The sequence below is a fragment of the Xenia sp. Carnegie-2017 genome, unplaced genomic scaffold (genome assembly GCF_021976095.1).
Source record: "Xenia sp. Carnegie-2017 unplaced genomic scaffold, XeniaSp_v1 HiC_scaffold_23, whole genome shotgun sequence".
In the NCBI taxonomy this organism is placed as follows: Eukaryota; Metazoa; Cnidaria; class Anthozoa; order Malacalcyonacea; family Xeniidae; genus Xenia; species Xenia sp. Carnegie-2017.
The window spans coordinates 5,884,086-5,910,002 of record NW_025813486.1 but is presented as its reverse complement, the minus strand read 5'-3'; the positions used below and the strand labels follow the sequence as shown (position 1 = coordinate 5,910,002).

The 25,917-nt window shown below is 35.2% G+C and overlaps 2 protein-coding genes and 3 long non-coding RNA genes across 5 annotated transcripts; 2 read left to right on the top strand and 3 right to left on the bottom strand.

Moving 5' to 3' along the window:
• The first annotated feature begins 19 nt into the window (after positions 1-19).
• On the top strand, positions 20-992 carry LOC124448536. The gene is made up of 2 exons (XR_006949120.1): positions 20-186; positions 278-992. It is a non-coding gene; the product is annotated as an uncharacterized LOC124448536 (long non-coding RNA).
• Positions 993-6,586: 5,594 nt separating this feature from the next.
• LOC124448984 lies at positions 6,587-9,479 on the top strand. The gene is made up of 3 exons (XM_046999928.1): positions 6,587-7,028; positions 7,104-7,337; positions 9,129-9,479. The coding sequence occupies exons 1-3, from the start codon at positions 7,020-7,022 to the stop codon at positions 9,477-9,479; spliced, it is 594 nt and encodes a 197-aa protein (XP_046855884.1). The 5' UTR covers positions 6,587-7,019.
• Positions 9,480-15,969: 6,490 nt separating this feature from the next.
• Positions 15,970-17,742, bottom strand: LOC124448541. The gene is made up of 2 exons (XR_006949124.1): positions 17,711-17,742; positions 15,970-16,425 (listed from the first exon to the last, which is right to left on the bottom strand). It is a non-coding gene; the product is annotated as an uncharacterized LOC124448541 (long non-coding RNA).
• A 705-nt stretch (positions 17,743-18,447) lies between these two features.
• On the bottom strand, positions 18,448-20,113 carry LOC124448518. The gene is made up of 3 exons (XR_006949098.1): positions 19,979-20,113; positions 19,053-19,777; positions 18,448-18,570 (listed from the first exon to the last, which is right to left on the bottom strand). It is a non-coding gene; the product is annotated as an uncharacterized LOC124448518 (long non-coding RNA).
• Positions 20,114-24,455: 4,342 nt separating this feature from the next.
• On the bottom strand, positions 24,456-25,825 carry LOC124448500 (serine/threonine-protein kinase/endoribonuclease IRE1-like). The gene is made up of 2 exons (XM_046999520.1): positions 25,742-25,825; positions 24,456-25,663 (listed from the first exon to the last, which is right to left on the bottom strand). Exons 1-2 carry the CDS (start codon positions 25,742-25,744, stop codon positions 25,253-25,255), a joined length of 414 nt encoding a protein of 137 aa, XP_046855476.1. The 5' UTR covers positions 25,745-25,825; the 3' UTR covers positions 24,456-25,252.
• Between the last annotated feature and the right edge of the window lie 92 nt (positions 25,826-25,917).

The following is a 25,917-nucleotide window of genomic DNA, read 5'->3' as shown; positions in this document are numbered from 1 at the left end:
TATCAAAAAGCGCTCAATTACTGGAAAATCGCATCGACAAAATATGTATAGTTTGTTTTTTGTACGAAAGTTTACTTTATGGCAACTCCAACGCAAGACTACCGTTGTTGATACATTTAAACCGTTTAATAGATTAAGACATTGCGCACAACGGACGCTGTGGCACCTAGATGGCTTAGTGATACAGTAAGTCAAGTGATTAAACACTCTACAGCTTACATGATTATCATGCATCAGAGACAAATGTTGAAATGGTAAATGTGCCTGATTGTTATAGGTTATCAACGCTTTCTTATGGAAACTTTCATGTGAATATCCTGGTGTCCTACCAGCAGAATCATTTGTATGACAGTTGGTGCAAGGAGGATATAGTACACGCCAACTGTGGGCAGATCAAAATTTCATGGCAATTGACAAAATAATATACCTCTCAATATGTCTGGGAGCCATTGGTCACTTTGGTAAATACAATATGGATGCAACATAGCTAAGACAAGAAGACAAATTTTTATTACTGTATATATTTACAAGCAACAGGAAAAATGGTGAATTTCAGCCACCTAGTAGATTGAACTGTTAAAACTTTGAAATATTTCCACCTACCTCATTCTTGCTCAACTTTTCCTGATCTTCAGGACATTTTGGATTAGGACCACTACAAATGAAAGGAATATAAAAGCTGTTAAAAAATGGTGAATTTCAAACAATGTGGTAATCTGTTCCACAGTTGGTGCCTAGAGGAAAAGGGAGCAAAATTCATTCATGCATGTCTGACAAATTTCCCTCCCTTTAAAATCAGTTGTTATTTTGAGCAAGATTAGGCAACTGTTTCTACTTTCTAACTATCACGTCAAAAAACCTAAATAACAATTTTGAGGCACTACTTAAACTAACATGATATCAAGAATTTTGCATAGAAATTGAAATTGCAGTTATGTATAATAGGAAAAAAATTAGGATAAAAATCCTTAATGTAGCAAACTTTCTCCTTAGCTGGTTTTGATTTCATTTGGTACAAGATTTGCTAAAACCTCTTAAGGGTTAAAAATTATCTTACATTGAGATTTGTGATACAACATTGGGATATGTGTTACAACATTGGGAAATGTGGTACAACATTGACATATGTGTTACAACATTGGGATATTTATTCCAAGGCCAACATCAGAGAATAACATAGCTATACCTAGTATCCTGAAGGTGCGAGTTCGAATCTCTTCCAAGTCACATGTTTTTCATGTGCATATAAACTGTGTCAGGATTAATATTATCTTACATTGACATATGTGATACAACATTGAGATATGAGATATAACAAAGAGATACATATGTGGAATCTCTATTTATTTCAATAATATTCTAACAGCATTTCTTTAGGAATTATGTTCAATAAATGTTCCCATAGAGCCCAAACAGGATACAACATTCAGATATATTATACAACATTGAGATAAGTGACAGGATATTGCAATCAGGGTATCATTGAAAGTGTAAATATGACAAGTACCATCTTTAATGCTCATATTATTTCAAAGATGATTTGGAGAAAATTTAACTTAAGAATTTAAGTTTATCTAACCCAAACAAGATGTCGATACAAGATTTACAAAACAAGTGTCCACACGAGGTCTGTAAAGGATTGACAAGGAGGTAATGACAATGACTACATATAAATTTTGAATCCATATTTTCACGATCTGCTTCGCTGATTTTGATTCCAGGCGTTGACAATGGTGAAATCTGTTTTTAAAAGAAAACATACTCAAACATAAATATTTTGATAGTTTATCAGGCACGAGTGAATTGTTGTGAGAAAATCCCTTTTTTTAAATTAAGGATATAAATATAATAGTAAAATGAAATCATTACCCACGCATCTCTCATTTGAATAAATTATGAGTAATATTACACTACTGTGAAGGTACCACAGGATTCATCCTGACATTCATCCTGACATTCATCCTTACATTCACCACAGGATTCACCACAACATTCAAAATTAGCATAAAGTGTGAAGTTGACACCACATTCATTTTAATGTTATTAAATAACATCAGTTTCAGAAACAAAATAGAAAAAAACCGTATTTTTTGCTACAAAAAAGCAAAAGATGCACACGTGTTTGGTGCCGTTGTAAAGACCAAGTTATTTAGACAAGGATTATACTATTTTTATTTTGGTCGAAAGTCTTGGAGCAAATCTACAGCCTTTTAAAGACTACTTCCGCTTTTGTCTCTTTACTTTAAATAATTGCGCGATGTTTACAATGCATAAATGTTGACATCTAAAAAGGCCTAATTTTCAAGAAATAAACACGCTGGAAAATACTTGTGTTTGGTAACATCCGAAAGTACGTTTTCTGAGGATTACAAATATGGTTTTATTATCTTGGTCCAAATTCGTGGAGCGAATCTACAGCCGTGCAAAGTCGACTGTGAAGGTACCACAGGATTCAAGATAGTACGGTTTTATACGGTAAACACGCTACAATTTACTTGTGTTTAGTATCGTCTTAAAGAGCGTGTTCTGAGGATTACAAATATGGTTTTATTATCTTGGTCCAAATTCGTGAAGCGGTTCTACAGCTTTGGAAAGGTGGAGCATTTTTGCGTTAATTAATAGGCAAGTTGTCATGTTGCATTATTTCACTAACGTCTAAATATGCCGGGTGTTGGACTAGTTAACACGCTGCAATATACTCGTATTTGGTATCAGATTAAAGATCTTGCTATGAGGATTACAAATATGTCTTTATTATTGTGGCCGACATTCCAGGAGCGAATCTACAGCTTTGGAAAGGTAGAGCATTTTAGCGTTAATTAATATTCGCGGTACTTAACTGACATGTTTATATATATCTAATTTTGATGAAGTTAACACGCTACAATTTACTTGTGTTTAGTATCGTCTTAAAGATCTTGTTCTGAGGATTACAAATATGGTTTTATTATCTTGGTCCAAATTCGTGAAGCGGTTCTACAGCTTTGGAAAGGTAGAGCATTTTTGCGTTAATTAATAGGCAAGTTGTCATGTTGCATTATTTCACTAACGTCTAAATATGCCGGGTGTTGAACTAGTTAACACGCTGCAATATACTCGTATTTGGTATCAGATTAAAGATCTTGCTATGAGGATTACAAATATGTCTTTATTATTGTGGCCGACATTCCAGGAGCGAATCTACAGCTTGAGAAATGTGGAGACGTTTTGCGTTAATTTATATTCGCGGTACTTAACTGACATGTTTATATATATCTAATTTTGATGAAGTTAACACGCTACAATTTACTTGTGTTTAGTATCGTCTTAAAGATCTTGTTCTGAGGATTACAAATATGGTTTTATTATCTTGGTCCAAATTCGTGAAGCGGTTCTACAGCTTTGGATAGGTAGAGCATTTTTGCGTTAATTAATATTCGCGGTACTTAACTGACATGTTTATATATATCTAATTTTCATGAAGTTAACACGCTACAATTTACTTGTGTTTAGTATCGTCTTAAAGATCTTGTTCTGAGGATTACAAATATGGTTTTATTATCTTGGTCCAAATTCGTGAAGCGGTTCTACAGCTTTGGAAAGGTAGAGCATTTTGCGTTAATTAATAGGCAAGTTGTCATGTTGCATTATTTCACTAACGTCTAAATATGCCGGGTGTTGAACTAGTTAACACGCTGCAATATACTCGTATTTGGTATCAGATTAAAGATCTTGCTATGAGGATTACAAATATGTCTTTATTATTGTGGCCGACATTCCAGGAGCGAATCTACAGCTTGAGAAATGTGGAGACGTTTTGCGTTAATTAATATTCGCGGTACTTAACTGACATGTTTATATATATCTAATTTTCATGAAGTTAACACGCTACAATTTACTTGTGTTTAGTATCGTCTTAAAGATCTTGTTCTGAGGATTACAAATATGGTTTTATTATCTTGGTCCAAATTCGTGAAGCGGTTCTACAGCTTTGGAAAGGTGGAGCATTTTGCGTTAATTAATAGGCAAGTTGTCATGTTGCATTATTTCACTAACGTCTAAATATGCCGGGTGTTGGACTAGTTAACACGCTGCAATATACTCGTATTTGGTATCAGATTAAAGATCTTGCTATGAGGATTACAAATATGGTTTTATTATTGTGGTCCAAATTCGAAGCGGTTCTACAGCTTTGGAAAGGTAGAGCATTTTGCGTTAATTAATATTCGCGGTACTTAACTGACATGTTTATATATATCTAATTTTGATGAAGTTAACACGCTACAATTTACTTGTGTTTAGTATCGTCTTAAAGATCTTGTTCTGAGGATTACAAATATGGTTTTATTATCTTGGTCCAAATTCGTGAAGCGGTTCTACAGCTTTGGAAAGGTAGAGCATTTTGCGTTAATTAATAGGCAAGTTGTCATGTTGCATTATTTCACTAACGTCTAAATATGCCGGGTGTTGGACTAGTTAACACGCTGCAATATACTCGTATTTGGTATCAGATTAAAGATCTTGCTATGAGGATTACAAATATGTCTTTATTATTGTGGCCGACATTCCAGGAGCGAATCTACAGCTTGAGAAATGTGGAGACGTTTTGCGTTAATTAATATTCGCGGTACTTAACTGACATGTTTATATATATCTAATTTTGATGAAGTTAACACGCTACAATTTACTTGTGTTTAGTATCGTCTTAAAGATCTTGTTCTGAGGATTACAAATATGGTTTTATTATCTTGGTCCAAATTCGTGAAGCGGTTCTACAGCTTTGGAAAGGTAGAGCATTTTGCGTTAATTAATAGGCAAGTTGTCATGTTGCATTATTTCACTAACGTCTAAATATGCCGGGTGTTGAACTAGTTAACACGCTGCAATATACTCGTATTTGGTATCAGATTAAAGATCTTGCTATGAGGATTACAAATATGTCTTTATTATTGTGGCCGACATTCCAGGAGCGAATCTACAGCTTGAGAAATGTGGAGACGTTTTGCGTTAATTAATATTCGCGGTACTTAACTGACATGTTTATATATATCTAATTTTCATGAAGTTAACACGCTACAATTTACTTGTGTTTAGTATCGTCTTAAAGATCTTGTTCTGAGGATTACAAATATGGTTTTATTATCTTGGTCCAAATTCGTGAAGCGGTTCTACAGCTTTGGAAAGGTGGAGCATTTTGCGTTAATTAATAGGCAAGTTGTCATGTTGCATTATTTCACTAACGTCTAAATATGCCGGGTGTTGAACTAGTTAACACGCTGCAATATACTCGTATTTGGTATCAGATTAAAGATCTTGCTATGAGGATTACAAATATGTCTTTATTATTGTGGCCGACATTCCAGGAGCGAATCTACAGCTTGAGAAATGTGGAGACGTTTTGCGTTAATTAATATTCGCGGTACTTAACTGACATGTTTATATATATCTAATTTTGATGAAGTTAACACGCTACAATTTACTTGTGTTTAGTATCGTCTTAAAGATCTTGTTCTGAGGATTACAAATATGGTTTTATTATCTTGGTCCAAATTCGTGAAGCGGTTCTACAGCTTTGGAAAGGTAGAGCATTTTGCGTTAATTAATAGGCAAGTTGTCATGTTGCATTATTTCACTAACGTCTAAATATGCCGGGTGTTGAACTAGTTAACACGCTGCAATATACTCGTATTTGGTATCAGATTAAAGATCTTGCTATGAGGATTACAAATATGTCTTTATTATTGTGGCCGACATTCCAGGAGCGAATCTACAGCTTTGGAAAGGTAGAGCATTTTGCGTTAATTAATATTCGCGGTACTTAACTGACATGTTTATATATATCTAATTTTGATGAAGTTAACACGCTACAATTTACTTGTGTTTAGTATCGTCTTAAAGATCTTGTTCTGAGGATTACAAATATGGTTTTATTATCTTGGTCCAAATTCGTGAAGCGGTTCTACAGCTTTGGAAAGGTAGAGCATTTTGCGTTAATTAATAGGCAAGTTGTCATGTTGCATTATTTCAATAACGTCTAAATATGCCGGGTGTTGAACTAGTTAACACGCTGCAATATACTCGTATTTGGTATCAGATTAAAGATCTTGCTATGAGGATTACAAATATGTCTTTATTATTGTGGCCAAATTCCAGGAGCGAATCTACAGCTTGAGAAATGTGGAGATTTTTGCGTTAATTAATATTCGCGGTACTTAACTGACATGTTTATATATATCTAATTTTGATGAAGTTAACACGCTACAATTTACTTGTGTTTAGTATCGTCTTAAAGATCTTGTTCTGAGGATTACAAATATGGTTTTATTATCTTGGTCCAAATTCGTGAAGCGGTTCTACAGCTTTGGAAAGGTAGAGCATTTTTGCGTTAATTAATATTCGCGGTACTTAACTGACATGTTTATATATATCTAATTTTCATGAAGTTAACACGCTACAATTTACTTGTGTTTAGTATCGTCTTAAAGATCTTGTTCTGAGGATTACAAATATGGTTTTATTATCTTGGTCCAAATTCGTGAAGCGGTTCTACAGCTTATGAAATAGTTTTCTTTTTGGTTAATTAATTTGTGCGTTATTTAAATGAGATGTACTTATGTCTGATTTTGAAGTAGTGGTAAACACGCTGCAATCATTTTCATTGGGTACCATTTTAAAGATGTGATTCTGAAGATTGGAAAGATGTTCTGATTATCGTGGCACAAGTTCGAGGAGAGAATCTACGGCTTATGAAAAGAACAACACTTTTGTGCTATGTAATTTGTTGCAATATAGAACATATGTGTCTTATTTATTTCGTCGAATTGTTGAGTTTATGCTAATTTATGCAAACGTCATTTTAAGAATTTCACGGTTTAAAACCTTTGTCGTATCCTGTGTTTGCGTCTTTCTTGACTGACCGTTGAATCGTTGATGTCAACGGTTTTCCTGTATTATCGAAGCAATTATTACTTTTGCGAGAAAAGTTAATTCAGGATTATATTTAAATCTTTTGTGCTCTTCTCGTTTTCGTGTAACGCTAAATGATGAAGGTACGTTATCGCTTCTTCTTGTCTTACGGTCGTTTATGTCCTTTATCATTCACTGCATTTGTTTGTGCTTTTCAGCGCACTGTTGGTCGTCCATCGAAATACACGTTTGACGTGAATGCAATTGTTGCAGCTATGTCAAATGTGTCTGGCGACCAAAACGATTCTTACAGAAAGTCAAATAGCTTCTGGGGGAAAATTTTAGTTGAACTTGGGATTAGAAACAAATTGCTTGCACGGAGAAACCTATATCTTCGCTGGCACGATAACCGGAATGGCATGCGATCTGCAATCGAGCATGGGCGATTAGAGGTACGCAAAGGATATTTAATTTCATGTATTGATCATTCGTTTGACAGTAAACGGTTTATGAATTTTGGGCGGTTTGAAAATTATCTTAAACTTTCTGATTGGTTGTTTGTGTAAAGATTACGAATTAATTATTTTTCAAAACGTAATGACCGTTTGAATATTTGTGATATCTTCTGCGCATGCGCTGATTGATAACCGATGTTTGTGCTTGAGAATTATTCAAAGCGAAAGCAAGCCCAAAATTTTCTGCGAACTTAAATTAAAATGCAATTTGTCATTTGAGTTATTAAGATTGTTGTATTTTGCTGTATTTGATACGTCGCTCGCTCAGTGCATTGCGATGGAAAATTTATAGCATTTTGTACTTCGTGATGTTATCAGTACAACAAAGACCTTGCATAATTCATCGATATATAGTTGCATTATATGAAGCGTTAATCCTCACTTAAAGACGAAATAAAAGTTACATCGTCGAAAATATCGCTAACCTATTTATGTAAAACGCAAAAGTTACAAGCGTTTTGAATTATCGGTTGGGTGGAATATGTACAGTTCAGAAAATTGTTTTAAAAGAGTTTTGAGGATAAAGTATTCACAGCAAAATGGTTTTCGATGCACGATCTTTGGACTTCACTTTTCTCAATAAGCACAGTCACGTGACATGCAATGTAATGAAGGGCGTCTTGTAAATGCAGAATAGTTTAGATAGTTATCGGACCCACATGTGTGCATCGCTTAACTTTGTTTTAAGGCTATTGCACTATTTTTGAGGGATTAGCTCCATAAAATTTGCGTGTATCCATACCATAGGCAACATATGCCTCACTTGCACTAAATTATGTAATAATTCAATTTTTAATTAAGGTATTTAAGTGGCTATATGCAAATAAATACATTGATAATGTACACTCTATCGGGAATGATTTATGCAAAAAGTTTTGATTTGGGTAATGCATTTCCATAAATCTGGGACTGACGGCAATCGTATTTTTCAACTTCATTTTTAATCTGAAATGTCTAAATGTCCAAGAAACGTTGTTTTTTTGGCATATTATTTACATATTTGGCTATTTATGTCCAATCAATTTTAGTCAATTCATCTTTTGAGCGTAACGTCAGTGAACATTGATTATGGAGACATTGTATTGTAGCACATTTATCAACTGCGTTAACTATTTCTTTTCTTTGTTCTTCTTGGCGGCGCTTCCAGCATTCCTGTTGGGGGTATGGTGGGGGGAGGAGGGGAAGGTCATTAGGAACCTCACACCTTTTTTGTAGAATGTGACAGGGATTTGAAAACGCGTAATCTTGGAAGTCTCACATTCTGTATAGATAGGACGCATGCTTATAGCCTTTAAAATAAAAGAGAATATTTACGTCGAATAGATGTCGCATATCCTTGCTGTAATGTGAGGAGGGCGGTGGCAGGTGAAACTTGAGTCTACAAATATAAGGTTCATGCAAGTTAAAATCGGTTGCTCATGTGTTCAGAGAATATTCTAACCATTTTAGGTGCCCAAATATAAATCTTTATATAAATTTTTTGATTTTTTAGATCTTTAGACATAACGTAATGGTTGAATTGTAAATATTTCAATATTGTTGTAATCATTAATATCGCCTTTTTTTATTTTAAGCATATTTAATTATTAATATCTTGAAATAGTTTATTACAGTATTAATAATGATGGTACTATTTGCTTTGTTCTAATCCAGACCATACTTCAAATTAAATCAGTGTTTCTTCTGATGCACTCAATTTAATATAATACACTTGTTTGCATTTTTTAGTTATCAAATGCTGAAGATCTGTTAGCTAGCCATGACAATAAATATAATGATAATGCGCATCACCCGTCGTCGGGTCGCGAGTTTTTGCCATTTTTAGAGTCCCGACCATTTAACACTCATAGTGGTGAATGCGCAGGAAACGACCATTATGATTTTGGCCAATCAGCGACTGACAGTGATGAGGCTAGCGAGGAATTCGACATGGTCACTACCCAGAAGCATTTAACTGGAGATATTCATTACACTAAAGAAAGTGAACATGGAGATGCATCTTCCATTAAACAAGATTCAAAAAGAAGTTTCAAGCAGACACACCAACAATGTGGTCAAAACCTTAGCACAATCCAATAAAGAAAACAAATGCATAAAACGTAGAAGATGCATACCGAAAGCCCATACTCCAGAAAGGAACAACCAAAACTATGGTGTCTCTGTCAAAAGAAGATGTTGGAATCTATATTTTGTGCGATGAAAAGAAAGAAGGTTGTCTGGAGTTTTATCATCCAGAATGCGTTGGTTTACCTCATCTTAAAACAAAGAAACAACTCGAAAAATACAGTAATTGTATAGACGGCAAATCTTATATCTGTCCTAGTTGTGCTAGCAAAAAATCCCGCAATAAATACCGTCCACAAGAACTGCTGTCACTTTCAAACAAAGAAACTGATGACAATGATCCAATGCACGTTTTTGGCACAAATGATATTCACGAGGAGGGTGTCCTGGAGTCACATGGAGAAATGGAAGACGTGGTCGATAACAGAGAATGTAATGTACTTTTACATCCTTCTTCACCGTGCATTGATGAAAAGATGAAAACATATGTATTTCAGATCGTGTATCTTACAGCATGGAAAGTAGTCCGTCGATTGAGAAAGTCATTTATCACTCTGACGAATTTCAAAAATGTCATTCCTATGATTATAAGGAAGAGGAAAAGTACAACTGACTGACTTCTCAAGCAAGTGGCGCGATGATTGTAATGATAAAAAAGTATCATCTCCCTCAGCATTTTTTGCAAAACTTGACAATGTTGATAAAAGACCTTCTACTTGTGAAAGTGATTCTAGCGAGGGATGGGAGCCGATGAAAATATCAGAAGATGAAGATAATATGGATAATGTCTGTGCTAATGCAACATCTTCACCATTCAGCGATGTTGAATCGTATGAGATGTCTTCCAAGGAAAAGAACGTTGGCAAAACATATGCTAATATTACCCCAAACAATAATTGCAACACATCAAACTATTGCTCCGATGAGCACGAAACTTTCCAGAGAATGATGGACTGCCCATATTTGCCACGACCAAATACATTCTTTATAGCCGATGTTTGTAGGTCTGCAACATTTTTTTTGAGTGAAGCAGAGTGGTCAAGGATCAGACCTACCACGGAAAAACCAAACACTCTTCGGTGCCCATGGACGGATATCATGATGGATCACATGAAAAAATCCAACGCCTACTGCACCTTCCAATTCGAAAGGCATTTCATCGCTAAGGAAAATTCGAGGAAAAGAAATACGCCGATTGTGTTTAATGCTACAGGTCACTGCATCTTTGCAGATTGTTCTTGCAAGTTTGTATTGCAAATCTTTCGCAAAGACTTTCTTCCCAAGAAAGTTACCGTAACTTATGACGGATCTGTGAAACACGCTGCTGGAGAGCGCCAGTCTAGGTTCATAAAGAGTGACAAACGTAAGCAACTGGCAAATCAATTTCACAAAGGACCTGGCCAACCTTCAAAAGTGTACCAAGAAATAAAAGAGGGAATATCGGTAAATGCAAAGGCAGCTGGAAATAGAAATGAATGTGGTAAAATTCCAGATACTGTGAGAAAAATAGCCAGTGAAGGAAGACAACAAACTCAGCTGGACAAAGACGTCATGACTTCCTTGAAGATGGCTATGGATGATTTAATTCAGCGAGAAAAACAGCGCGAGATGCCTCCCAAACAGATTGAAGGATTTGTTCAAGCAATTTCATTTTGTCCACTTTGGGTATATATGTGGAATGAAGATCAGGTGCGTCTTTGGCATTACTTATGCATGAAAGATATTGCATACATGGACGCAACCGGAACGATTGTGCAAGATTTCATGGGCAAAAGAGTACTTTATTATGCAATTATTGTTCGACACCCAAAGAAAGGAAATCCATCAGTGCCGATTGCCGAAATGATAACAAATGATCACAGTGCTCCCAGCATACGTTCCTTTATTGAGAGGTTTCGTCGAGATGAGGCAAACGTTTTCAAAGGAAACGTTCGAATACCTCGTCAGTTAAATACAGATTACTCAAAGGCGTTGATATTGGCTGCTCTGAAAGAGTTCAACGGAGAAACCCTTGCTCAGTTTTACTTCGAGCATTCAGGATTGTGCAGAGGATGGCATCAAACGAAGATTTTGCATTTATGGTTTTACATGTTGGCTGCAGTCATTTCATGAACATAATTCATAGGCGTTTGAAATCAATTATGCGTATCAAAGTCAGTACGACAAACGAGGTGTGGTATCGCTTTAACATGTATTGTGTGTCGCTGTTGGTAAACTCTAGAACCCAAGAAGAATTTGATCATATTCTTCTACCTGTTGCAATTTGCCTGCTTCATAAGACTCAAAATGATGAAGTCCAAAACGCGTTCAGCACCTTATGGAAATTGATCCATGCAATGGAGGAACGAGAACAAATCCTTGAACATGTTGAAGTGCATGGAGTCTTTTCAAATGCAGGCGATGATGATGCCGATCTTACTGAAACAGACAGAAATACAAGTCAAAATCCATTCAAAAATCATTACGATAGCTTGCTACGAAATGTCAAAGAAAGAGCGATGGAAGATGCAAAACATAGCAAGGCAAATAATAGATGCTACGCACCAGAATTTTTTGCATTCATAGAATCTTATCTTTGTGAGATGCCTTTGTGGTCTGGTGTACTTTTAGGTTCATTAGACCGATACATAGAGGAGAACGATCCAGTTTACGAAACATTACACGACTATCCGTACCTTTCATTTAAATCAGAAAACTCAAAACAGAGGGCTATGTGGAAGGTGTCATGCGAAACTTAAAACAAGAAGATTTTCCAAACAAAGAAGACTGCGTCCTGATGCATTTGTTTTGGAAAATTATGACAGAATTAGGCGACGAATGACAGATTTCTCGGATAGACTAACTGCTAATAAACCTACCAGAAAACAAAGACGTCCAATAAATTCTTGAAAAATTTTCAGACGCAAACATCGGACAAAACATCTGCACAAGAAATCGATATAAAAGAAAATACAAAAGAAGCGAAAGCAATACTATCGTAAGTTCAGATGACACTTCAGATGATGAAGTTGATGATTATTCACAAGTCAGTGAAACATGGGGGAAAAAGACTCCATCGACACCAAAAACTAATGCTAAAGTTGGACAATTCCAGCAGTCACCGGCAATTCCGTTAAGCGAAACTCCAGAAATCAATAAATGTACACAGAGTAGACGTCCACCGTCATCATTCTTAAATTTTTTTCATAAAGGTAGTAAGAAAAAGAGAGCTTCTAAAATCGCCCTAACGCGTTTTAACGAAAGAGGCAGCTAAATTATGGCTAGATATGTCGGCAGAGGACAAGTTCCGCTTCAAGGATACAATTATGTTGACGAAAAACAAACAAAGTAAAGACAGCGAGCGTACGAAATCCAGCAAATCCATTGGTGCGTCGCACAAGATGCACGTGTCTTTGCTAAGAAAAGAATTAACAAGAGGTTTAATCAATAAGGGTAACGATTGCTGGTTGAACAGTCTTCTGCAATGTTTGCATGCATTAAAAGTTGAATACCCGAAACAACGACAAAATGTAATCCAACTGTAGTGAAAGTACTGAATAAAACCTTGCGAATATTAAAAACACGAATGACAAACCTTTGTATCCACAACAGCTGCACGACATTTTTAATAAGTATTTTGGTTATGCGAGTGGCCAACAACATGATATTCACGAGAGTTTTATAGTTTTGCATGAACATTGTGACGCAGGCTCCTTTAGAGGAACGTACAAATATAGAAAAATTTGTGATGTATGTGGAAAAACTCGGTTGCATGATGAGGAAACCTTCATGACGCTTTTTGCTTCCGTTGACAATGGCAACAAAACCTTAACAGAAAAAATCGAAGAGAGTTTAATCGATTCTGTATTTACACACTGTAGCACATGCAGTGTGAGGACGAATCACGTTCGCATAGGTGAACTCAAAACACTGCCTAAAATTTTATGCCTTGGTTTCAAAAGATTTGTTTCAAATGGATCAGGAGTTACGAAGAGTTGTCAGAGAGTTCCACTGCCATTAAAATTAACATTGCAGAATGATGGTGCATCGGCCACTTATCAATTATCCTCATGTGCATTGCATTACGGCTCAGGTATTGATGTTGGCCATTACACAGCTGTAATATTCAAAGATGGAAGAGTTTATGAGGTCGACGATACATTCGTCTCTGATATATCACAAAAGTGGAAGCAAAGGTGTCAACTTATGCGTACATAGCCTTTTACTCCGCTGAAAATTTTAGTGACAAAGGTTATGGAGACGAACGACAGTCGTCAACCCAACTCAGCGATGATAGTGACAATGAGGACATACCCCGAAGTACAAGCTCACCAAATTTTGTGGGCTCTGTTCATAGCACAAGTGCGCCAACCGCACAAACGAATAGTAGAGATGTCCAATCAAAGGTCGATAGTTTGCCTCCGTCAATTGCACAAAAATATAAGAAAATGTGCAAGGTATTTCACTCACTTTGTGATCTCAATGTAAGAAATGAACGTGTTGCTTCATTTAAAACACACGGATACAATCTTCTGGGAAAAGATATCAAAACTCTTGAACCTTTGGAAAAGGGTTTTTCAAACGATACATATGTTCTTTCCAACCCTGGATGGCTCAATGATGAGGTTATAAATTGTTACCTTCTATTGCTAACAAAAAATACGGAAAAGTTTGGATTGCGTAGTTTTGCATTCACGACACAATTCATGACAAAACTTCGATCCGTACGCCAGCCGAACAATAAAGAGCGCTTTCATGAAATGTTAAGGAGGCACTACCGAGGTGTTTTGTTTCATCTTTACGACGTGATTGCAATTCCTATAAATGTTGGACAAGGTAGTCACTGGTGTATGGCAATAATCAACACTGTTGAATGTTGCATTTATTTGTACGACCCAATGGCAAGAGGCAGTCAATATCTAACATTGGTAGATAATATAAAATTTTACTTCAAAGAACTTTACCGAATGAGAGGTCAATGTATCGAAATAGCAAACAAAAATTTCGTGTCGGAATTCTCGGCGCATTGGGAAGACAAATTTCCAGCGCAGAATGATGCCATTAGCTGTGGTGTTTTGTCCTGGCTTATGCTCGTTATAGAATGGGCTTATATGATCATAGTCCAAATATTTTTTTGATAAACGCATTGCGACCAATAATTGCTAATGAGCTGTACATTAATGAACTCCTTTTCATTTCAAAAACAATATTTCCTCGTGACGTTAGATGTTGTCAAATACCAACGTCTTACAAGCAAAATGTCGGTCGTCTCGTAACTCTTAAATGTTTTTGTAATGGGGAAATACCTAGACAGTTCCAATGGAAACACAATGATAACATTGTTTCATTAAATCAAACTTATAGCTTTACATTGGAATATCATAATTGTGGTGAGTACGTTTGTTATGTTCTTTTCAACGACGAGCAAACACATCTCACAAACACATGTATTGTTACCGCTTTATGAAAAATCAATTAATGAAGAAACTAACTGTATGTCTTGCATATACCGATAAATTCATTGTTGATGCACAACTGGCTGCTCTAATGCGCCGTTGCTGCAGAAATGTCAGACAACGCAACTGGCTGCTCTAATGCGCCGTTGCTGCAGAAATGTCAGACAACGCAACTGGCTGCTCTAATGCGCCGTTGCTGCAGAAATGTCAGACAACGCAACTGGCTGCTCTAATGCGCCGTTGCCGCAGAAATGTCAGACAACGCAACTGGCTGCTCTAATGCGCCGTTGCTGCAGAAATGTCAGACAACGCAACTGGCTGCTCTAATGCGCCGTTGCTGCAGAAATGTCAGACAACGCAACTGGCTGCTCTAATGCGCTGAGAGACGTCTCGTATTATATCACGAGAAAATGCGGCTGTCCATGTCGGAATTGCACCACCCTATCGCGGTGTGGTTCCTAGGCATGCTGATGAGCCCTGATATTGGGCGAAACAGTCACATTCTTTAAAGAATAGAAAAGAATGAAATAGATTAGATTCAAAGTCGAAGCATCGTATAGTTACGCTATTTTGTATTTGTACTTCACTATGATGAGTCATTTCTACGATAGGAGTGAGGTCAGCTACTTTTAAAAGCAAATTAGAGCTCTGTCTCTTTCTGTCTATGTCTAATAAAGCTATCTTTCTGGTAAGATAGCTTTATTAACTTGTGTTAAAAGGCGTTGAAGGGCAACAAAAGTCAGAAAGTAAGGACATCCTAGAATATATTAGTACCAGTTGCGAAATTGTATGTTGTATGTACGAGATCAAAATGGACACTTGCACGCTTCATTTGTACGATTTTTATTGTGCGCTCGTTCGCTACGCTCACTCGTTTGTTTTCAATCCCTCTTCTACTCGTGCATAAAAATCGTACGCACTCACCAACCATGAAGGAATATATTAAAATCACGTGTTAACCCTGACCATTTTACAATAAAGATGTCATTCTGATGTCGAAACATGTTTGTCATCGAAAGATGTCGTTCTGATGTCGAAACATGTTTGCGCTTAAAAAATCGTCGTGTTTCTCAAATTGTAATGTTTTATTGACAAATAACTTTAAAACACCAACACTATTCTGGAGTTTTGATTTTTCGTGCTATTATTATATTCTCCTACATTATTTAAATTTCGAACCTATGAATATGTTTATTTTTTTGCAACATATTATTTTTTTAGTGATTTACAATGTCTTCAAACTTGACAGCTGACATTGTCTTTTGTTTCATAGCTAGTTTGTCGATGAATGACGATGACGCATGCAAATGCGTGCACCAAGGGTTAATCGTTCTTCGACACAAACAATAGAAATAAAATCAGTTTATCGTGTTTTGTTTCTTCAATCACTGCAAAAACAATATTAAAATTTTTTTGATTTGAAATCTGCCAAACCGACATTCTGTGCGTCATCGTTGAATAACAAAATACGTCACAAAGCTGTTGCATTTTCCAGTCGATGTCAAGTATGCTGACTTTGGAAATTACTTTTTATCAGCAAAAAAAAATAAAACATGCTGGACGTTAGTGAAATAATGCAACATGACAACTTGCCTATTAATTAACGCAAAAATGCTCCACCTTTCCAAAGCTGTAGAACCGCTTCACGAATTTGGACCAAGATAATAAAACCATATTTGTAATCCTCAGAACAAGATCCTTATGACGATACTAAACACAAGTAAATTGTAGCGTGTTAACTTCATGAAAATTAGATATATATAAACATGTCAGTTAAGTACCGCGAATATTAATTAACGCAAAACGTCTCCACATTTCTCAAGCTGTAGATTCGCTCCTGGAATGTCGGCCACAATAATAAAGACATATTTGTAATCCTCATAGCAAGATCTTTAATCTGATACCAAATACGAGTATATTGCAGCGTGTTAACTAGTTCAACACCCGGCATATTTAGACGTTAGTGAAATAATGCAACATGACAACTTGCCTATTAATTAACGCAAAAATGCTCTACCTTTCCAAAGCTGTAGAACCGCTTCACGAATTTGGACCAAGATAATAAAACCATATTTGTAATCCTCAGAACAAGATCTTTAAGACGATACTAAACACAAGTAAATTGTAGCGTGTTAACTTCATCAAAATTAGATATATATAAACATGTCAGTTAAGTACCGCGAATATAAATTAACGCAAAACGTCTCCACATTTCTCAAGCTGTAGATTCGCTCCTGGAATGTCGGCCACAATAATAAAGACATATTTGTAATCCTCATAGCAAGATCTTTAATCTGATACCAAATACGAGTATATTGCAGCGTGTTAACTAGTTCAACACCCGGCATATTTAGACGTTAGTGAAATAATGCAACATGACAACTTGCCTATTAATTAACGCAAAAATGCTCTACCTTTCCAAAGCTGTAGAACCGCTTCACGAATTTGGACCAAGATAATAAAACCATATTCGTAATCCTCAGAACAAGATCTTTAAGACGATACTAAACACAAGTAAATTGTAGCGTGTTAACTTCATCAAAATTAGATATATATAAACATGTCAGTTAAGTACCGCGAATATTAATTAACGCTAAAATGCTCTACCTTTCCAAAGCTGTAGATTCGCTCCTGGAATGTCGGCCACAATAATAAAGACATATTTGTAATCCTCATAGCAAGATCTTTAATCTGATACCAAATACGAGTATATTGCAGCGTGTTAACTAGTCCAACACCCGGCATATTTAGACGTTAGTGAAATAATGCAACATGACAACTTGCCTATTAATTAACGCAAAAATGCTCCACCTTTCCAAAGCTGTAGAACCGCTTCACGAATTTGGACCAAGATAATAAAACCATATTTGTAATCCTCAGAACACGCTCTTTAAGACGATACTAAACACAAGTAAATTGTAGCGTGTTTACCGTATAAAACCGTACTATCTTGAATCCTGTGGTACCTTCACAGTCGACTTTGCACGGCTGTAGATTCGCTCCACGAATTTGGACCAAGATAATAAAACCATATTTGTAATCCTCAGAAAACGTACTTTCGGATGTTACCAAACACAAGTATTTTCCAGCGTGTTTATTTCTTGAAAATTAGGCCTTTTAGATGTCAACATTTATGCATTGTAAACATCGCGCAATTATTTAAAGTAAAGAGACAAAAGCGGAAGTAGTCTTTAAAAGGCTGTAGATTTGCTCCAAGACTTTCGACCAAAATAAAAATAGTATAATCCTTGTCTAAATAACTTGTCTACAACATCTTTTGCTTTTAGCAAAAATACGGTCTATTTTTTTCTGAAACTGATGTTATTTAATAACATTAAAATGAATGTGGTGTCAACTTCACACTTTATGCTAATTTTGAATGTTGTGGTGAATCCTGTGGTGAATGTAAGGATGAATGTCAGGATGAATGTCAGGATGAATCCTGTGGTACCTTCACAGTAGTAATATTACATATCCCCATAAATTCCCTGAAAGCACGCGTGAGAACGCTGTTGTTGCTTTGGTTTGTAAAAAGATGAAAAATTAAATCATTTAAGAAAGAAAATATATTTATCTCATTCGACAGATTATATAAATGACATGGCTGGCCGTAATTCGAACTCGGTTAGCCCTCACATTTGACATGATTTCGGCATTCGTCTTCATAAGCTCTACAAATTGTAATTTTTACAAGATTGTACATGAAGGATTGTCGGAAGTATAACAATGAAAAATAAAGATCCGATGTCGGATCCCTAACCATTGCGTATTTTATACTATATAAGCCATGCTCGTATTCATGAATAATCGTTGGTGAAGTTTATCGTGTTTCTGAGAATAGACTCATAAAAAAGCCCAGATAGTCTGATATTTTGGTAAAGCACAAATATTGACACTCCGTATAAAGTAAACAGCATTTTATTCTAACCATTTCAACGAGTGTTATATATTACATATCTCATAATCAGTAGAATATGTGGTAGTATGTAAGACTAGACGAAACGTTTAGAATAAATGTTTACTTTATATGAAGTGTAAAATACTTTTTTGCAGTGGTAATACTGATGCTATTCCAAGTCTATCGAATTTGAGATTGTAATCATTGTATAATTCAAGCAAAGTAAGCATAACTGAAGATAAAAACATTTCTTACCTTCAGGGCAAGTGGTTTATATATTGTTTATATTTTGACGTCGTTTAAATAATGTTTATATCCTCGTTTGTTCAGTCGACCACTTTGTAATGACACGAGATCATTTAACTGACTGTAAAAGATCGATGAGAGAAGCCTTTAAAAAAACAAACGCAATCCTTGCTGCTCTCATTTGTATTTTCATACACACCGACAACGCTCCCACTACGAGCGTATGAATGAATGATGTAAGCGTATGAATGAATGATATATTAAATGTCATATATGATTTTCGGCACGTGAACAAGCATATGAGCAACCATGTGAACAACACATGAACAACGCATGGTTTTTTGACATACCTAATACATTAGATTAGCACAACTTTATATAAGAGTAAATTTAGTGAATAATAAGGTCTAATTTCAAAAATTGATACCGTACGGGCAATTTCTTGGAATAAAAATATTATATTTATATGGTAAATTCAAATATTTCTGTGAAGAATTAAAAAAGCCTGAAGATTTATCTAAATTTTTAAATATATTTTGATAAGCGTCCAAGCTTACATCGGCAAGATATTTATAAGAGATCAATTTTATTCTTATCCAAATAAAATAATTCTGACTGAATACAAACCATGGTGTGGATATATTAATACATATATGTACATCGTGGATGCAGTGAATGAGTTTTACAGACTCCACTTGCTTGTCAGATCACCATTTTCCTCAAAAAGTCGTCATCTATAAAATGTCGATATTATCATTGGGGTTTATACGATATCATTGACAACTAAGTTTTCTATACATCGACTAGAAAATCAGATAAATCATTGGGAGTTTAGTATCAGACTTTCATGCGCTTTAATCGTCAGAATTTGTTAGCTGACAGCAAGCCAGATTCCCCTGGTTTGGGTTTCCACCATCCCCATATTTTCCACTTACCATTTCCATGAAAGCAGGGCTGAAAGTAACGGCCTCCCATGTAGCAAAAGTACAATTGCTTTCAGAAGAAATCGGTTGAGCAGAGCTGAATACTTGAATATTTACACTGACACACGCCCTCAACCTTCTAGATTTGCTGTGAGAAGCAGATGATATAAAAGTATTAATTGAATAACATAACTAGATCGTAGTCCAGGACTGTAGTCAGTTGTGCCCGACTGACTTTTTTTGAAAGTGATTTGTCAAGGATTTTCTCTTCATCTTCACGTCAAGTGGTACCGCTTTGTCTATCACTCTTAGTCTGCATTTTGGTAAATCAGAAGTCTCTGGATTACGTAACGTTATTCCTGGCATCTCTTGGACACGACGCACTTCCGTATAATCTCTTTTATTCTCTTCCTACCTTTACCAGCCAGTATCTTGCAGGTAAAATTCCCAAATGTAAACTCAACACCGTGATGTCCTTGTCTTCAAACAGCTTTAACGAGGTGTGAAGGTCACCGAATTTTGACTCTTTCCGTCGTAGACGTTCATGCTTTACCCATACGTCATTGCAACTTGTATTTGCCACCGTCAAGATCTCATTCAAAATTAAGTCATATATTCTTCTTGATCTCTTTCGTAGATTTACTAGATTACCTACTGATCTCATAACATAAACCAGTGATCACTATAAGTTTTTTCATTGAAATGTAATTGGTGTAGTCTATAACAGCGCTAAGATGTTGCTTGAGATGATATTCTTTAGGATGTTGGTGATGCACGAAGTCTCAGGGAGAAGAGCTATTTTAACTGATTCCCTATTTAACTCAGTTCCATTAATACTGCCAGTCCTCCACTCCCAGCTCATACTGTTATGACAGATGATAGGAGTGCCAGAATACCAACAGATCTATCCCTGAATATACAAAATACACCTCAGGACAGAATATACGAGAATGAGAAGTACCACTTAAATACTCATAACACAATGAATGCTAATTATAAAGCTAATTTTACAGAACGTAGTAGAAAAAATAAGACCTTTACAAATTGACCTATTGTGATTATTTCAATGCCAATCATTATATGCTATTGCTAAGCTCATGGGTGCATAAAGAATCGCAAGCTATACGTTCATATATTGCATATCTCAGTTATGAACATGAAAGCTTTTCTGTCCTTGAAATTGAATGTAACTTCTTGAACAGGAACAGTATTTAGGCACCAACAGGATTAGAATCGTAATCATGTATTGAAATTTCACAGTACGTTAATTCCTGAAGGTGTTCCGTTCTCTGATAAGCCCCGTATAACGTTGGTTGAAGTGCAGTAAGAAATGCGAAGCACAAATAACGACAAACCTAGGAACTACCCAATCATAAGACAACACACCAAGAAAATGACCAATGAGAAGACAACATACCTAGGAACTGACCAATCAGAAGATAACAGTTTAAGCAACTTGTGACATATTTTAAAACTAACTCAGCTTAAGAAACGCTTGATCTGTTTAATTTATTCCAAACAGCTTTGATTTACCAAAATGTCACACACATCTTTTAGGAGCGGTACAATTTAGTCTTTATGTTTGATTCCCAATACACTGTTCTTGTGTTAGAATTGTTCATATTATAGTTATAGTTTTTAAATAATTTTTGACGTAAACATCTCAAATTGTACATTGTAATAGGAAAGGCATTTATAGATATTCGTATGTTCAACATAAGTATGTCCTCAGTTATAATTTTTTGGCAAATATATGTGGTCCAGTCTGAAAACGAATTTTTTTAAGAATCATTCATTTGAAAGTCTTGAAGTAAAGAAAATGATTTTTATGATGTATAGTTTATGTGTAGAAGAGAATAGCAATTTTTTTGTACATAATAGTACACTTAGACATAATAGTACACATAATTAGACATAATAGTACACATAATTAGACATAATAGTACACTACATACGAATGCTTCAATTTAATTTAATTAAATTTTGCTTTCTGAAGATGTTCATATTTGTTTATTGACACTTCCATTCGATTTTGGAAGTAAATGGGATTACGATGTACGTTCGTTTGCCTCCAGTGAAAGATGGTCCTTTAGTGGATATCAAATTTCAGCAGGTGGTTTTTGTACCGTTGCATGAGTTATAAATCTTATATACTTATTAAGTGCATGCATATAGAGAATATCTCTTACAATTCAGGACGATGTTATACTTAGATTTCTGTGCGACTACGTATGACATTTAAAAAAGAATGACGTGTGTTATGTAAACGAGTACCAAATAATTCATAGTCTTGTGAAAATTGATGAAGACTTGTTACCATTGCAAACCAATCCTTACAGCAAAAGTAAAACACGGTTGTGCAATCTAGCTATAGTATGTTACAACTCACCGTAAAACATACTTAAATAAAAGCAGGAGACTCTAGATTAAGAGGCAATAATGTCTGCCTTGGTCAATTCATGAAAAATCTCTTGCACTATTATGAATTACATAAATCGTGTTGTTTTTAATGTTAGTAACGTTATGTTTAAAGGGCTGGTGAAAACTGTAGCATGTTCTTTATTACTTAGTTGTTTACTAGGTTCCTTTGTTATTATAGTATATGCTGTCTGCAAAGTTAAATAAGTTAACAAAAGCTAAATGATGCTATTCGTACAAAACTTTAAACTAAAACGTCACACAATTATTACTGAGTGCTTTCATGTGACATTAATGTGCGGATACCTAGCAAATGATCTGGGGTCTGAGATAATAAAATATATAAATCTTGCGCATGCAACTTTCAACAATTGTACAACCTTTATCATCTACTAAAAAAAGATGGATACAAATGACATCGTATGATGTGTTTACGGTAGTTTGAGAAGTTTTGTGTTGATGTTGATCAATTTGTTTGTAAGCCAACGTGGTAAACCATGCCATGAAGCAAACTTTTTGATAAATATCTCTATTCTACTTCAAATTAGATAGCGCAATCATATGCTCTTTTGTTAGAGAAAATTCTATGGAATAACCTTACACTATGAAAAAATGTGCGCAAGGCTTCATAACCATACAAGTATGACGTAATGGTCTTCAATGTAATTGTTGATGTCTATAATATTCATAAATATATCGTACAAGAAAAGAATATGACAAAGTTGGTACAACTTAAATGTCAATGACAGGGCCAAGCACCGATCCCACATCATAGATTGCGTTGTCTTGACTGTTACAGTTACCAAACGGCTACACAAGCGTTCGTTGTAGTTAACGAAAAAAGTCGTAATGTTTCATAAAATAGTGATGTTGGAATTGCTGCCGTAAAACTGATGATTTCAAAAATTCTTAATTTTTTGCATGTTTGGAGCCAAATGTTTCTTGAATTTCAAAAATTTCCATTGATACTACATCATTTGAATTGTTTTTCACGCCCTATCTTTGGTGAGAATATGGTAATTGGTCATATAAACTTTAATGACTTCCGTGTTTGGATGGCCCAATATTATTTTAATAGATGGCCTAATTCAAATACGTTGGAGTTTTTGTATTTATGAAATTTTACGATTGAAAATGTTTTAAGCCGGAAATTTACAATTACTTACAGGTTATATTTTGCCTCAGGAATAGACAAAGTTGAAACAGATGTTAACTAAGTGCTGAAACGCCGTAGCCTCCTGTAAACCTTAGGCATCAAGTTATTCTTTCAATTGACCATCCACTATATGTTCGTGAAGTTGTCGAGAAAGTTATACTCCAGTACTCTAGAAACTCACAAAAAACTCTAACCCTCAATGTGTGCAACACAACAGCCTTGATCTTACTAATCAATGCAAACTCTTTTACCCATCAATCTATGATATAAGATTTTTGGTGAAATATTTCAAATCATACAATCAGTGGAGTGAATACAAAGTCTTCCAGCAGTTATAAGACTAGTTTTATACTTTATTCAATGAATGTGGGTGTGAGAGAGTTTTTAGAAAACAGGTGATACAGAGAGGTAGATAACCTTATCTGTATATTCAATATTCTTTTAATAAATCAAATTAAAACTAATAAAAATATTAAAGAGTCCATTAGAAGAAATTCTGTTGATCTCATAAAAAAAGTTATTTAATTCAACTGTTTTGTATTGATTAGCTGCGTAATTAATGTGAACTAGTAAAAAAAAGCACTCCTAAATTCTATCTATAAATTCTATCTATGGAGTTGCTCAACAGACGATGCTTAGTTTTACAGCAAAAGCAACCCTCAGGAGCCCATAACATTCAAGACCAGACTTTCAGGCTGCGTGCTATACCGGATTCATTCTCTATTTGCTGTAAAGGCTTCATTTTTTTTTTTAATTCCTTTGTTCAGTCTCTTCAGACAATAAATGTTTATTAAATTCAGAACTTAAGTCCATTTAATTGTGCTTTTGGCATTAACCATTATCACTGCCTTTTAATACTTTAATAAACGGGATCTTGGTAATATTGTAACTCCAGAAATACCATTTTCTATCGTATAAGAGTTTTATAATGTATTGAAAAGTTGACTTTACATGTCATACGTCTTCAACAAAAGCAATTGAGATTAAAATTTAAATAATCAGATATCATATCATTCAATAATGTTAGCTAGATGCAGAAATGTGATTATGTATCATCCAAATACGTCGTGAAAAGTGTTTTGCTACTTTACATCTATAAAATAAATCCTTTAACTACCGTATCGTTGATTTGTTGTTTGTTTTCCTGTCAGTAAACTTTTCATTGTGGTTCGCTTCCATTAAAAACTGAAAAATTCTTAAGTTCTAGATTGTTTTTCAATTCGTCATTACATCAGACAGCCGCACGCACCCGAACTGGGATTTCAAAAAGAACTCCTTAGGATCAGCGACTTTATAAAATGGATGTCTTAAGTGCTGGTCGCAATCAATCGATCTTTCAATGAAAGCCAACAATCAAAATAATCATTTACGTAAAAAGTTATTTGTCTTTTCCACTCTGAGTAAATTTTATTTTACACGGTATATTTCCTGTTCACTTGCCTTTTCACAAACTGTTTTTACTGTTTAAAAGCTGTTTATTTTTGATGTGGTTTTCTTTCACTGAAATTTAAAAAGTTCTTGAGATCTGGATTGTTTTTCAATTCTTCATTGGACCTCACAGTAGCATGCACTCGAACAGGGAGATTGGGGAAGTTTTTGAGAATATACGCCTTGTGATCGCCAATCTTATAAAATGGTTCTGGCTGAGGTTTTGGCCGTGGTCGATCCTTCCAATGTTGGTTAATATTTCAAATAAGTCTTAAACATTCTGTCTATGAAGAGTCATATGTAAAAATCTTTCCAGTCACCACGTCCGTTCTAAAATAATCATAAACATCACTGTCTATTTTACTTTTCCAATCTGAGGATTCACTATTCAATTGTTGAACGACACTACACAAGGGATCATTTGTCTTAATCTGCTGAAGATTTCCAACTTTACATAATAAGTCAAATTTCTCGTCATCCGACATAAGAAATGGATGTTTTAACGCCACGGTAGCCGATGGTCTGTCTTCTGGTTGTCGATTCAACATCCACGATAGAAGGTCTTTCAATGTTTCATCCTTGATTTCCCCCAAGCCAACAGGGTTTCCATTTAACATATTGTCCAATCTATGCCGTTTACTTCCAAACGGGTGTTTTCCTTTTGTTGCAATATAATAAGTTACCAATCCTGCATTCTAAAAAGATTAACAATGTAATGTTACAAATTGACTTTATACATACATGTTGTGCAATGGTCATATTCATGCACCTACCATTACATCAGACTCTTTCTTGTACCGTCCTTTATCGACTGTATCTTTATCTTCACAATATGATTCAGGAGCAATCCAATACTCAGTTCCGTGTTAGGCTTGCTTTCATATGTCGTACAATCATTATTCAACATTCGACTAATGCCAAAATCAGCTATCAAAATTTGCTTTGTGAA